The sequence below is a fragment of the Halichoerus grypus genome, chromosome 3 (assembly GCF_964656455.1).
Source record: "Halichoerus grypus chromosome 3, mHalGry1.hap1.1, whole genome shotgun sequence".
NCBI classification, from domain to species: domain Eukaryota; kingdom Metazoa; phylum Chordata; class Mammalia; order Carnivora; family Phocidae; genus Halichoerus; species Halichoerus grypus.
This window is the reverse complement of record NC_135714.1, coordinates 57954488-57965964: the sequence shown is the minus strand read 5'-3', so window position 1 is coordinate 57965964 and position 11477 is coordinate 57954488. Positions and strand designations below refer to the sequence as shown.

The 11477-nt window shown below is 38.8% G+C and overlaps 1 protein-coding gene and 1 long non-coding RNA gene across 15 annotated transcripts in view; one reads left to right on the top strand and one right to left on the bottom strand.

Annotated features, from left to right (window-relative positions):
- LOC144381351 (uncharacterized) overlaps positions 1–2471 on the bottom strand; it is a 108399-nt gene extending 105928 nt beyond the window's left edge. For 4 of the 10 annotated variants that reach the window (XR_013446367.1, XR_013446369.1, XR_013446368.1 and 1 more), the window contains exons 1-2: positions 1657–1983; positions 1062–1118 (exon numbers count right to left, since the gene is read on the bottom strand). This is a non-coding gene — a long non-coding RNA (uncharacterized LOC144381351). Of the gene's footprint in view, positions 1–224; positions 344–1061; positions 1119–1656; positions 1984–2159 lie in introns of those variants that run through there. The other 6 variants (XR_013446375.1, XR_013446373.1, XR_013446374.1 and 3 more) reach the window with 4 other exon arrangements.
- Positions 2472–2578: 107 nt separating this feature from the next.
- The window catches only part of ANKRD17 (ankyrin repeat domain 17), a 159568-nt gene continuing 150669 nt past the window's right edge, over positions 2579–11477 (top strand). For all 5 annotated transcript variants that reach the window (XM_036078045.2, XM_036078043.2, XM_036078040.2 and 2 more), the window contains exon 1: positions 2579–3146. In XM_036078045.2, coding sequence (XP_035933938.1) covers positions 2721–3146 — 426 coding nt within the window. In that variant the 5' untranslated portion in view covers positions 2579–2720. The remainder of the gene's footprint in view (positions 3147–11477) is intronic.

Here is an 11477-nt window from a genome sequence, read left to right as displayed (position 1 = left end):
AGCAGTATTCCCCTTCTGGTACCAATTTCTGGATTAGTTATGGTCATTCTAGCTCCTATAACATATAAATTCTCAAATCTCAATTTTCTCTCTTATAATAAGTCCAAAAAAGAGTTTTTCTAATTTGGAGGTGGTGATCTTCTAAGTAGTGATTTAGCTAATCATGCACCTCTTTTGTGGCACTGGCATCTCCAACATATAGTTTTCAAGGTTATGATACTCACTTGCTACAAGCTGACGGAAAAGAGTAAAGGAGGATGGAAGGAAGTTTAAGCCTGGAAATGAATGCATCACTTCCATTCACATTTCACTGGCTAAAAGTCAACCACATGGCCCCAACTAACTGCAAAGGAAATTGGGAAATTTAATCTAGCTGTATGTTCAGGAAGAAGAAATGTTTCATGAATGGTTAGTCAAGTCTGCCACAAGGCTCTAAAAAAAAAAAAAAGCTAGTCAAAAATAACAGAAAGTCACTGCAGGTGCTCTGTATTCTAACAGGCTGGCTTGACTGTATCCTACTAGTCCCAACAAAATAATTCATTTCACTACTACGTAAAAGAGCAAGAGTTTATTTTCTTTTAATAATGGGATTAAAGAGTATTTTTGACAGTGTGATAGGTACAGAAGTTAGAGTGTAAAGGGTTAATGAGTTAAATTCAGATAACAGAGACAATGAACAGAGACAATGAACATAGAATCCTCTTTAAAGAATTGTGAGGGAAAGGAAATGGAGTGGAACCAAAAATGTGTAGGATTGAAGACAGAAAAGTTAATAAATGGAAGAGAAAGAAGCAATTGGAACTAGAGTGCTGATAATTCATCTCCGCAGAGAATGTCTCATTCCTCTGATACTGGAGAAAAGGAAAGTTCTGAAAGTATCTAAGTCTACAGCATTTGTAAAGTTGAAGGAGTTAATGCCTAATAGCATCAATCTTCTTTTGACTTTTGAAGTAAAGTCATATAATGAAATGTGGCTAGGACTTAAGACTGTAAAAAGTATTTTGGTGGGAAGGGAAAAGAAGGTGCTGATGGATATACAGCTGAGATTCTAGAACCGATACCTGCAGTGGTATGATGCACAATGTAGTGTAATGTTCTGCACAGGAACTCAGCAACCACTGTAGGAGAGGAACAGGCAGATAGTTAGCTTAGTGTGTATATTTACTATAGCACTTATTATACCAAACAGCCCCTGGAAGCAGAGACTTTGATTTCAAAAACTATGCACACAGTAGGAACATGATGAATTTTTGTTTGAATGAATTGATTCAGTCATTGCCAATTCTGCCATAGTACTCTGTAGAGTACTGGCAACTGCCCACATTTCATATGGTATGCCAATGCTAAAAAGAAAAAAAAATGCTAAAAAAAAATTCAGGCACACTCAATTAAACTTAGCAGTCTTAAAATGGCAACTATGTCAGCTGAGACATACTTTTTATCCTGTGCCAGTACATCTGCCTTTGATGTTTTCATTTTCCTTATGCCACTGTACTCTTATTGGACCAGAAAGGGATAATTCTGAGTTCAATAAGCTACGCTATTATTTCAAAAGTCCTGGAAGTCCTTCATACATCTACAAATGAACTCAAACCCCCCTTCACCATACTCCTTCCAAGAGATGCACAGACAAGGATGATTATTTATAATGCTCACTCCACAGATAAAAGCTGAGTCGGTGAGGGCTGGAAGAACTAAATCAGGGTCATTCCGTGAATCGTCTGCAAACTCTGGCACAGATCCTGCTTCCTTCTCCTGTCTTCTCCCCTTTGGAAACTTCAAAGTTGTGGTAATCTCAGCCATCACCTAATCAAACTCCGTATCACACAACTGTAAACTCAGGCTCAGGAAGTCTGTAAAACTTAGGCAAAGAGGGCTCTTTCCCTTACACGACGCCACCTCTCAAAGATCCAAAGCCCTAATCACGATTTGGCGGTGGAAAAAATGGCCAGGAATAAAACTACATACGACAGCCCAGAAAGAGGCCCCACCTCCCGGATCTGGCGGTTCTGGCCTCCTGCTAACAAAGTGTCAGGAGCGCGCTTCCTCACCGGCTTCCCACCCGACCCCGGCCGCTCTTCTCCAGCCTGCCCGCCCGCCGCACGCACCGCAGCACCGCCCGCCCGCCGGAGCCCGGAACCCAGCCCTCGAAATCTCACTTTCGTCTTTCGGCCACCCGCGCGCCACCGCTCTGGCGACGGCTGATGGCGTCACCCGCACTTCCGCCTGCGGCTGCGTTCTAGTCAAAAGCGAGGAAGGAAGAGGGGAGGTCTGAAGGGCTGTATGTGTGGGGGAAATAGCGAGGAAAAAGAAGAAATCCGGGCGCTCGCCGGCGCTACGACAGTAATCGCGGGCCTCTTCTGCCCCCGCCGTCCCCCCATCGGAAGTCGCCCTAGGCACACTTCCCTCGCCTCTCCGTAGTCTCCCCTCCTCTGGGTCTCCAGACACCCGGCTCTCTCCTTACGCCTCACCCCCCCCCCTTTGCTCCCTCACACTCCCTCCCTCTCCCTCCCTCCCATCGTCAGGCTCCCCGCCCTTAGTATCGCGAGACGAGGTGAGAGCTGGCGGAGCGGCGGCGGCGGCGGCGGCAGTAGAGGTGACCGAGGCGGTGGCGGCGGAGGCGGCACCGAGCGCTGTGTCGGCCCCGGTGCGGCCGAAGTCGCGGTAGAGCGTAGCCCCCACGCCCCTCCCCCGTCCGCGCCCTCCCTCTTTCCCTGGGGATGGAGAAGGCGACGGTTCCGGTGGCGGTGGCGGCGGCGGCGGCGGCGGCGGCGGCGGCGGCTGAGGGAGAAGGGAGCCCCCCGGCGGTGGCGGCCGTGGCGGGCCCCCCCGCGGCGGCGGCGGCGGCGGCGGAGGTCGGCAGCGGCGTTGGCGGCGGCAGCGGGGCTCGCTCGGCCTCTTCTCCTCGTGGGATGGTGCGAGTCTGCGACCTACTCCTGAAGAAGAAGCCGCCGCAGCAGCAACACCACAAAGCCAAGCGTAACCGGACTTGCCGACCCCCCAGCAGCAGCGAAAGCAGCAGCGACAGCGACAACAGCGGCGGCGGTGGAGGCGGCGGCGGCGGCGGTGGAGGTGGCGGCGGCACCAGCAGCAACAACAGCGAGGAAGAAGAGGACGACGACGACGAGGAAGAGGAGGTTTCTGAGGCAAGGGCCTGGTTTCAAAGGAAGGAGGGAGGAAGGGACCGTAAAGGGTAGGGGCTGAAGGTGGGAGGGGACTTACGGTGGGACAGATTCCTGTGGGTTGATCTATCTTAGCGGCCAGGCTTTCCACTGCCCTCTTTCTTTCCCCGGCCTAAATCGTGAGGTGTGGGGATGTGGGGGAGGGTAGCTGACACGTGGGGGTGGGAGGACCACAGAGCCCACAGAGTTGGTGAACAGCAGGTTATCCTGGGATGGTTCACACGGTTAAGGATGGAGGGAATTGGTTAGATTCCCTCTTTGCACACCCGGCGGGGTCTGACTGGGGTCAGTAGGGCCATGTTATTCCTGGGGCGGGGGCGGGACCAAAGCGGGAGGGATAAGATAATAGGTAGCTGAGTCTCTTGGGGAATGACTAGGAGGTTGGTAAATTTCTCCCACTTGTGAGGTGGTAGGGAGCAGTTTTGAGGGGAGGTAGGGTTGTAATGGACTCAGAGCTAAGTATTTGTGTATGTGAGAGACACGTGAGAAGCTGTACTTTTCCATACTGTTCTGCAGGTTTTTGGTTTTGTTTTTTTTTTTCATAATTATTGTGGCTGCTGAAGTAGCCTTTAGTTCTTTGATCTCTCAGGGATTTTGGATGAACTGATCTTAGATCCATATACATTTATATATAACTCAGTGGCTGAAAAGTATATTTGACTCTTACATGTATATACATATACATCTTCAGATGCTTCCTTAGTGAGGAAAAATTAAGCCAGGCTGTGTCGTTTTCCAGATAATATGGGACAGCTGAAGAGTGCTTTGAAGCCAGCCTTGGTTGTGGTGAGTTGGAATAGGAAGGCCTCTTGGTTTGTCCTAGTGATCTGGTTTCATAACTGTTTATAATTTTTCCTGGGTCCACAGACAGGCGGCGTTGCAGGACCTTATTCTTCAAAGGCCACATATAACCCAAAAGCTCAGTAAAACATACCATACTGACAGAAAAAACTAAGAGTTAGCCTTATTATCAGCTCTTTTGTAACTCTCTTGTCCACTCCCTGAAATGGAAGCTAGAAAATCTTGGAGAACGAAGTTGTAACTTAAGGCAGCAGAAGGAAAACAGCTTTAAAAGCTGATTTTAAATCTTTTGTAAGAGAACAACTGAATTATCTAGAAGTACCACTTGCCATTTATTCTCTCCCACAGAGTTTATCTTGGTGCAAGGCTTGTTTTTTGAAAATTGTATTATTGGATCTTGAGTTCTGTTCAAATAGAGAAATACCTTTTAAAGAGTTTGAGACTTGTCTGTTGGAAGACCAGATTCTCTTTTACCTCAGATTGGATGAAGTTATATAGGTAGAGATGTAATAGTTCAAGTATGTATACCAAAAAGATGGACACTCCCTGCTATTCCATTATCCTATTGAATTCTGAGAATAGGTTTGTGTTGATAGATTTTGTATTGATTTTATAGTTGGACCTTTCCGTATAGGGTGTTGCTTGGGCTGCATTTGAAACAATGAAGAGGAGGATGTGATGGGATTCTTATTTCCAATAAAATCTATTATGGTAGTGAGAATCTTTCATTTGTATGATTCTTTGCAGAGATGAGAAACATTTTAGAAGTAATCTAGTTCAGCCTTTTTATTTTAAAAATGAGGAAAACAAGGCTTAGAGGAAACTGTGGTGGATAGTAGCAGAAGTAGAAATCAAAGTTTTCTAATGGTTCAGACCAGTACACTTTTTATGACAGCTTATTTCCCCGCCTGACATCTTTGAAAAATTAGGCAGTAAATTGCAAGGTAACACAATCATGCAGCTGTGGGCAAAATGCCAGTATTTTATTAAGATTTTAAATTCTCCCACAAAATATCAAGCTGTGGTTTGGAACTTGGTATAAAGTTGAGTGCAGTACTTACTGGAATATTATGCTGTAAACTTCATATACCTAGGTAGTTTTGTTCATTAGAATTTGGCCTAAGAAGCAAAACTTTTAGTAAGTTTATAGGTGTGTTAATTTTCTGAGTCAGGTTTATTTTCCTCAGAAAATGGGAATGATATATGTTGACTTTCATCAACTAGGGGAGTTTCTTTGTTTTTAGTGTGCTTTATTTTGTTTTGTGCACAGTGCTGTAAACAGTAGGTTTGTCAATTGTGAAGATGAGTCAGGAGAAATAAGTGTAAGAAAGTGCAGCCATTAAAAATAAATCTATATAGGTACATGATGAGGGATGAGCAGGCAGAAAGGAGTACAGTATGTCTCTGCACCTGCCTCTATCCTTGACCAAAATAAAGAAGTAAATAAACTTCACAGTCACTGTACACTATAAGCTAAATGGATGAGTTGTGCAGTGTTTTTCATTTCATTATCATTTTATTGACATGTCAGCACAAGTTTAACTTTCTACAGCTAGGAAATCTTGTGATTAATACTCATTGTATTTAAGTACATTTTCTAATTCATTCTGTTATTGGCTACACAATGAAAAATGTGGATAACATGATCCTTGAGATTATCCTTCTAGTAAAAGTCATCAAAAGGTTAAAAAGGAATATGAAAGGTTATAGTTTCTGTATATAGTTGTGGTTTCAGGTACTTAACCTGAAAAATTGAAGGAAAATTTAGCAAAAATATATACATTTGCTATGAAGAAATGTTAGCTGGATATTCTCTATATCTGCTGAAAGAGGAAAAATTGGAAGGAAAGGAAATTTAATTTAAATAAGAGTCTTACTTGAATCTTGAAGAACAAGCATCTAATTCTTATTAAATGTTGGAGTAGCTTATTGAGAATTGGATTTTTCTCTTCAATGTCAGAATAGGATAATCATGTTTTAGATAATTAATGTAACTTCGGCTATACCTGGAAACAAAAGTATAAGACCAAGAGCTCTCCTTTTCCCTCTCCTACTCTCCCACCCTCCCATTTGACTCAAAAATCTTAGATCAAAATGAAAAATGCGTAATTGCCTTGGCTTTCAGTGGGTGACTAATATGGAAAATACACAGAAATGTATTTCCTAACATAAAATTGTAATGCGCTTCTTTTCAAATTAGTGACTGAATTGCTTACTTGAATATTACAAGAAAAAAATGTTAACATCGCATGAGTTGATACTCCATTTCAGAAGAAACATGCATTCTATTGAATGCATTTTGAAATGTAATTGGATGATATCAGTGTTTGCTAATGCAGAATTCAAAGGGGAAAAATTTGCTATTAAAGGTAGGATTCGTGTTCAAAAGTAACTTTTATTAAAGATGAATAAAATATAAAGACAATAGGAGTTTTTCAGAATTCTGGCTATTTTTGGTAGGTAACTTGAGGCTTTAAATTTAAGAGACAAACCTAGTGGTGAAATTTTAGACAAGGGGAGCTCCCAGTGCATAAATTAGTACTGACTTACTCACTTTTGAAAGGATTTGCAAGGCCAGGGAGAATCCGTTTGTAGACATGGAAGAGGTAGGGTTGAGAATGAGAGAGAAAGAAAAATTATTTCAGTAGATTTTGTTCCCTCAAATTCACTTCTAAATCTTTTTGTTGTTGTTCTTTAATGGAAAAATGCCATCCAGGTTCCTTTGTTATAATGGTAGAATCCCAGATGAGTCCAGAGAAGCTTATTTGTTCCCCAGTTTCATCTCTTAATTGATAAAGCAGTATTTGTAAACTAGAAGTTAAGCTCTTTGAATAGTTCTGTCGTAATTATCTTGTCTCATAGTCTGCTTAAGCACAATACTTGATAAAAAACATTTTCGGTGAATAACTAGTATTTAAGGAGAATCCAGAATTCATTTAGGAAACCAAGAGAAGGAATAGAGTTTCTCCCTTCTTGGATCCAGGGCTGCCAAATAGCTGAAGTTTGTATTTCAGTATCTTTCAGTTACTAATTACTTCTCTTAGTGACAGTCCTCTTCAGTAGGGATCCTCTTCCATAGGTATTAACAGGGAAAGCCAGTTAAGCCAATATATATTGATTGTTGAATGCCTGATAAGTACCTTAAGTGTCCTAGGTATATTTACATTTTAAAAACATAGGAAACTATTACTTATTCAGTGCCTCCTGTGTGTCAAATCTAACATAATGGTTAAGAGCATGGACTAGAGCTTAGAGTCAGATATGATCCATCACTTACTAGCTTTGTGATCTTGGACAAGTTATTTAACCTCTCTGCACCTCAGTCTCCTCTTATGTAAATGGTGATAATGTAGATTCTGTTGTATATCATTGGTATGAGAATTATTTAAATAAGATAATACAGGTATCATGTATTCTCATTTTATTTTCACCATATCCCTATGAAGTAGGTGTTCTCATATTTGTTTCGCTATTCAATACATGTTTAGAGTTCCTACTATATGCTGGGCATTTTGTTGTACTGGGTAAGTAATGGTGAGCAAAACTATTTTAAGACACATTGATTTAAAAGTGCAGCAATGATTAAATACAGGTTTTGGGAGGTACGATAGTGAGAGTAAATGGTTAAACATAGATCCTAAATAAAATGGGTGAGTTTCAGAAGTATACAAATATACTTGAGTTGTTAACTTGGGATCTAGATAGGCTGTGAATACCTGAAATTAAACCCAAGATTTTGTTGAAGGTGCTTATAAAGTGTTTTATTCTTTCTCCCCTACCCCCATAGTGTGTGTGCAGAACTTTTTATAAGATTCTCAGAGAGATCTGTGACTGCCTCCTTCCTCCCTCCCACCTTGTTATTTTGAAATATTCTCACTGCAGTAGTAGTGGGGAATCAGGCAGGCATTTATGTGCATTGTTTAGAATTGGGAAACTACTTGTAACCAAGGTAATGTAGTAACACAGAAAGTCTATGTGTGTTGTGAAGTCTAAGACTTAACTTGTTCTTTCTGATAAACTAGCTCTATGCTTACTCTTGTCTTAAATCCTCATATTTTGCCTTTTAACTGTTTAATTAGTGAAGCCGCTTTCATCTAGTCTGCTATGGACTATCATATCTGAAGATGTGATGAAGATGAAGATGAAACCTTGCCTTACACATCTTTATATCTCCTCCTGCACTGTACCATATATGTTATATAAGTCCTAGTGTCTTAACCTCTGCTAGGCTTTCATGAAGTCAGATCTCTGAAGTAAAAATAAATAAGTAATAAATGAAAAAATATTTCTTCTTTAACCACTTACTCTGGAAATATTTGGAATCATCAGAGGAATACATTTTAATTCCCTGAAAGTTTCGAGACTATTTACTAGACTGCTTCTACTGGTGTCCAGTTATACCATCTGGTTGACTAGAAGTCTGGTTGACTAGAAGTTCAGTTTTTAGGTCTTTGAGGCAGCATATTTGCATTTATGGCAGTGGTTTACTCTGCATTATTATAAAGATGATTTAGTGGGTTAGGAAATGTATATGTAATGAATTTCCATATAATTTTTACATACTTGACCATAGATGAAAAAAATTTCACTTCATAGTAGTATGTGAAGTAGTGCCTGTTGATACCGTTTATGTTTTTGTTAGGACCAATAGGGGGCACCAACATCCATGGTAATCTATGCTCAATCTGACTAACTTCCTTCAACTTTCACCTTTTGGAAAAAAATCATTAGGAAATTGAAGGTGAAGGGTAAATATGAATACCCTTCTGGTCCCTGGAACCTTACCAGTCTGGTAGTTATGCCTATCCACTTGCCACACAGAATCAAAACACCCTTCCTCACGTATGGTGTTTAACTTCTTAATGTGTATATATTTTTGTCTTTAAAAATATCTTTTCCAGTCATGAGGGGAAGTGGAATTGTGGAACGAAATAGGTATCATTTTATCATGATTTATAATTTAGGTTTTAATTATTGAAAAGAGACATGTTGGATTTTATTTTTCCCAAAAATGCTTTGAAACTCGACATTATAATATAGACCTGATTGAAAGCACAATGCAGATTGCCTTCTGTTATTTTATAAAACTCATAAACATTACCTTGATCTTTTAAAAGAGTTGACTTAGGTTTACTTCTGGGTGAGACTAGACATAAAAGAGGGTCAGTTACCAAAAAATGTAAACTTCATAGTACTTTAGGAATTCCGTTTGCACCCAATATTATTTAGTATGTTTATAAACAATTTTGACAATATGATGAAATCCTTCTCAAGGTGTACAGATAGGTCAGACTGAGTTGTGTTTAATGAAATAAGATTGTTGAGAATAGGTTAAAAATGTTAAATAGGTTTTTATGAGTCATGGGTAAAAAATGTGCTTTTTTTGGGCAAATGATCTGAAACAAAGCATATTTTTTCAGTATGGTGTTGAACAAGATGAAATGAGGTATTGGAGAATCATAACTCTTAAATAATTCTTTGATACATCTGTACAAAATAGATTATATATATTTCTGCCTGCTGTACCATGAAAATGATGATTAAAACTAAACAAGTTCTAGAGTGGGATAGTTAAAAAATGATTGGATGGTTAGGGATGGAATCCATGATAAAGGAAAACTGCAGATTATACTTAATTATATTCTTACTGCTTGTTATTTAATGTTCAGATTAATCAGTTACTCAAACTTGAGTCATGGAGAAAAATGTGAGGTGTGTTAGATAATGTTATTTCAAATTTGAAAATAAGTAAATTCCTTATTTCTTATTTCTTGAGATTATTTGGAAGTACACACTAGACATGACAGATTTATGAAACTAGTCTGTATGTTTGCATCTCCAGCCGGACATATTCCCCTCCTGAGCTATCATTGAGTTTCATTTAATCTTTTTTTTTTCAATCCTCCCATACTCCCCAAAAAGAAAGGAACAGAAAAGAAAAAAAAAAAAATGAAGAAATAACCTGTCCTAAAATTAATTTGTGGTCTGGGTTTTTCCTCTTGAATCGTCTTTTAATTAAAGAACCTTTGAGAAATATCTCAGATCTGTAGAAAAACTAGTTTCATCAGTTTTGAATTTCGAATAAATAAACATTAACATATAGTTCTATTTTCCTTTCACTCTTTCCTATCACCCTAAATTCGAGACCTGAGAAGAAAAGGAATTCTTCTTTGTGTTATACCAGCTTTATTTCCAGTTCAGTCTTTGACCTCATTATTGTCTCTTACTTTCTCCATGCGGTTTCCCTCTTATTTTTTATTTGAATTTAATAACAGAAATAGTCCTGTTATAAAGGCTCTAGTACAGTTCTTACTAGTTCAAGATGTGGTGTAGGAGTTAATTTTTTTACATGACAAACATTTATTGAGTCTCTCCTATGTGTGGCTGCTTTCAGTATATAGTAATCTCAACCATTTCCCTCTCAGTGAATTGTTAAAAAGTTAGCTATATTTAAAATAATAGCTGTATATGTTGAGTTAAATGATTTTATTTACCTTGTAGGTTAGTAAAACTTAAATTTACATACATGAAAAATTAGAGTGATGGAATGGTTTTTTTTATGGTTTTTAGAAAATATCACTATTTATACTTTGCTAAATAAATTTAAAAGGCATTATTGAGACCTAGCAAAATCAGGGATTATGAGGAATTTGAAGAAACTGAAACATTGGGGTGCCTAGGTGGCTCAGTGGTTAAGCGTCTGCCTTCGGCTCAGGTCATGACCTCGAGCCCTGCATCAGGCTCCCTGCTCTGTGGGAAGCCTGCTTCTCCCTCTCCCACTCCCCCTGCTTGTGTTCCCTCTCTCTCTCTATCTCTCTCTGTTAAATAAATAAAATCTAAAAAAAAAAAAACACCTGAAACATTATTCCTAGTTCCATAAAATTTAAGTCATGTTGAGATAAAATTAATAATAATTTAAAACTGTGAAGATGGTTTTAGTCCTGTATAATTAATTTATTTGGGAATCTGTGTTAGTTTTCAGTGTAACTGTTCCTTTAGAATTGGTCTCATTATAGGGATTGTTTTATTTCTGTTTTTGAATATAAGTTGGGTAGACTTTACATCTTTTATGAGTGCCTCTTGTAATACTCACTAATTTGTGGTATCATGTTCTGATTTTTTTTTAAAGGTGATGTCTGTATGTGCTATTTTTCTAGAATATCCTTAACAATTAAATGACACCAAAGACATCCGTTCTAATTTTACCGTGAAGATTTTGTAGTGAGAATAGGGGTTATAAAGGTATACTTGTGGTTAATGTAGGTACAAATATGTTAAAATATGAGAAATTGAGTTATAGTAGTATAAAGTATAATGTTAAATATCTTCCAAATTAGATTTTAAATATAGTATTTCTATAGTTAAACATTATTAATTAAATGTATACATATTTGTAGAAAATTTGACAAAATCAAAAAGATCTAAAGAAGAATACAAAAATTGCCTATAATTTTACCCTCCAGAATTAATCCTTATTTGAAAATTTTTTCTTTT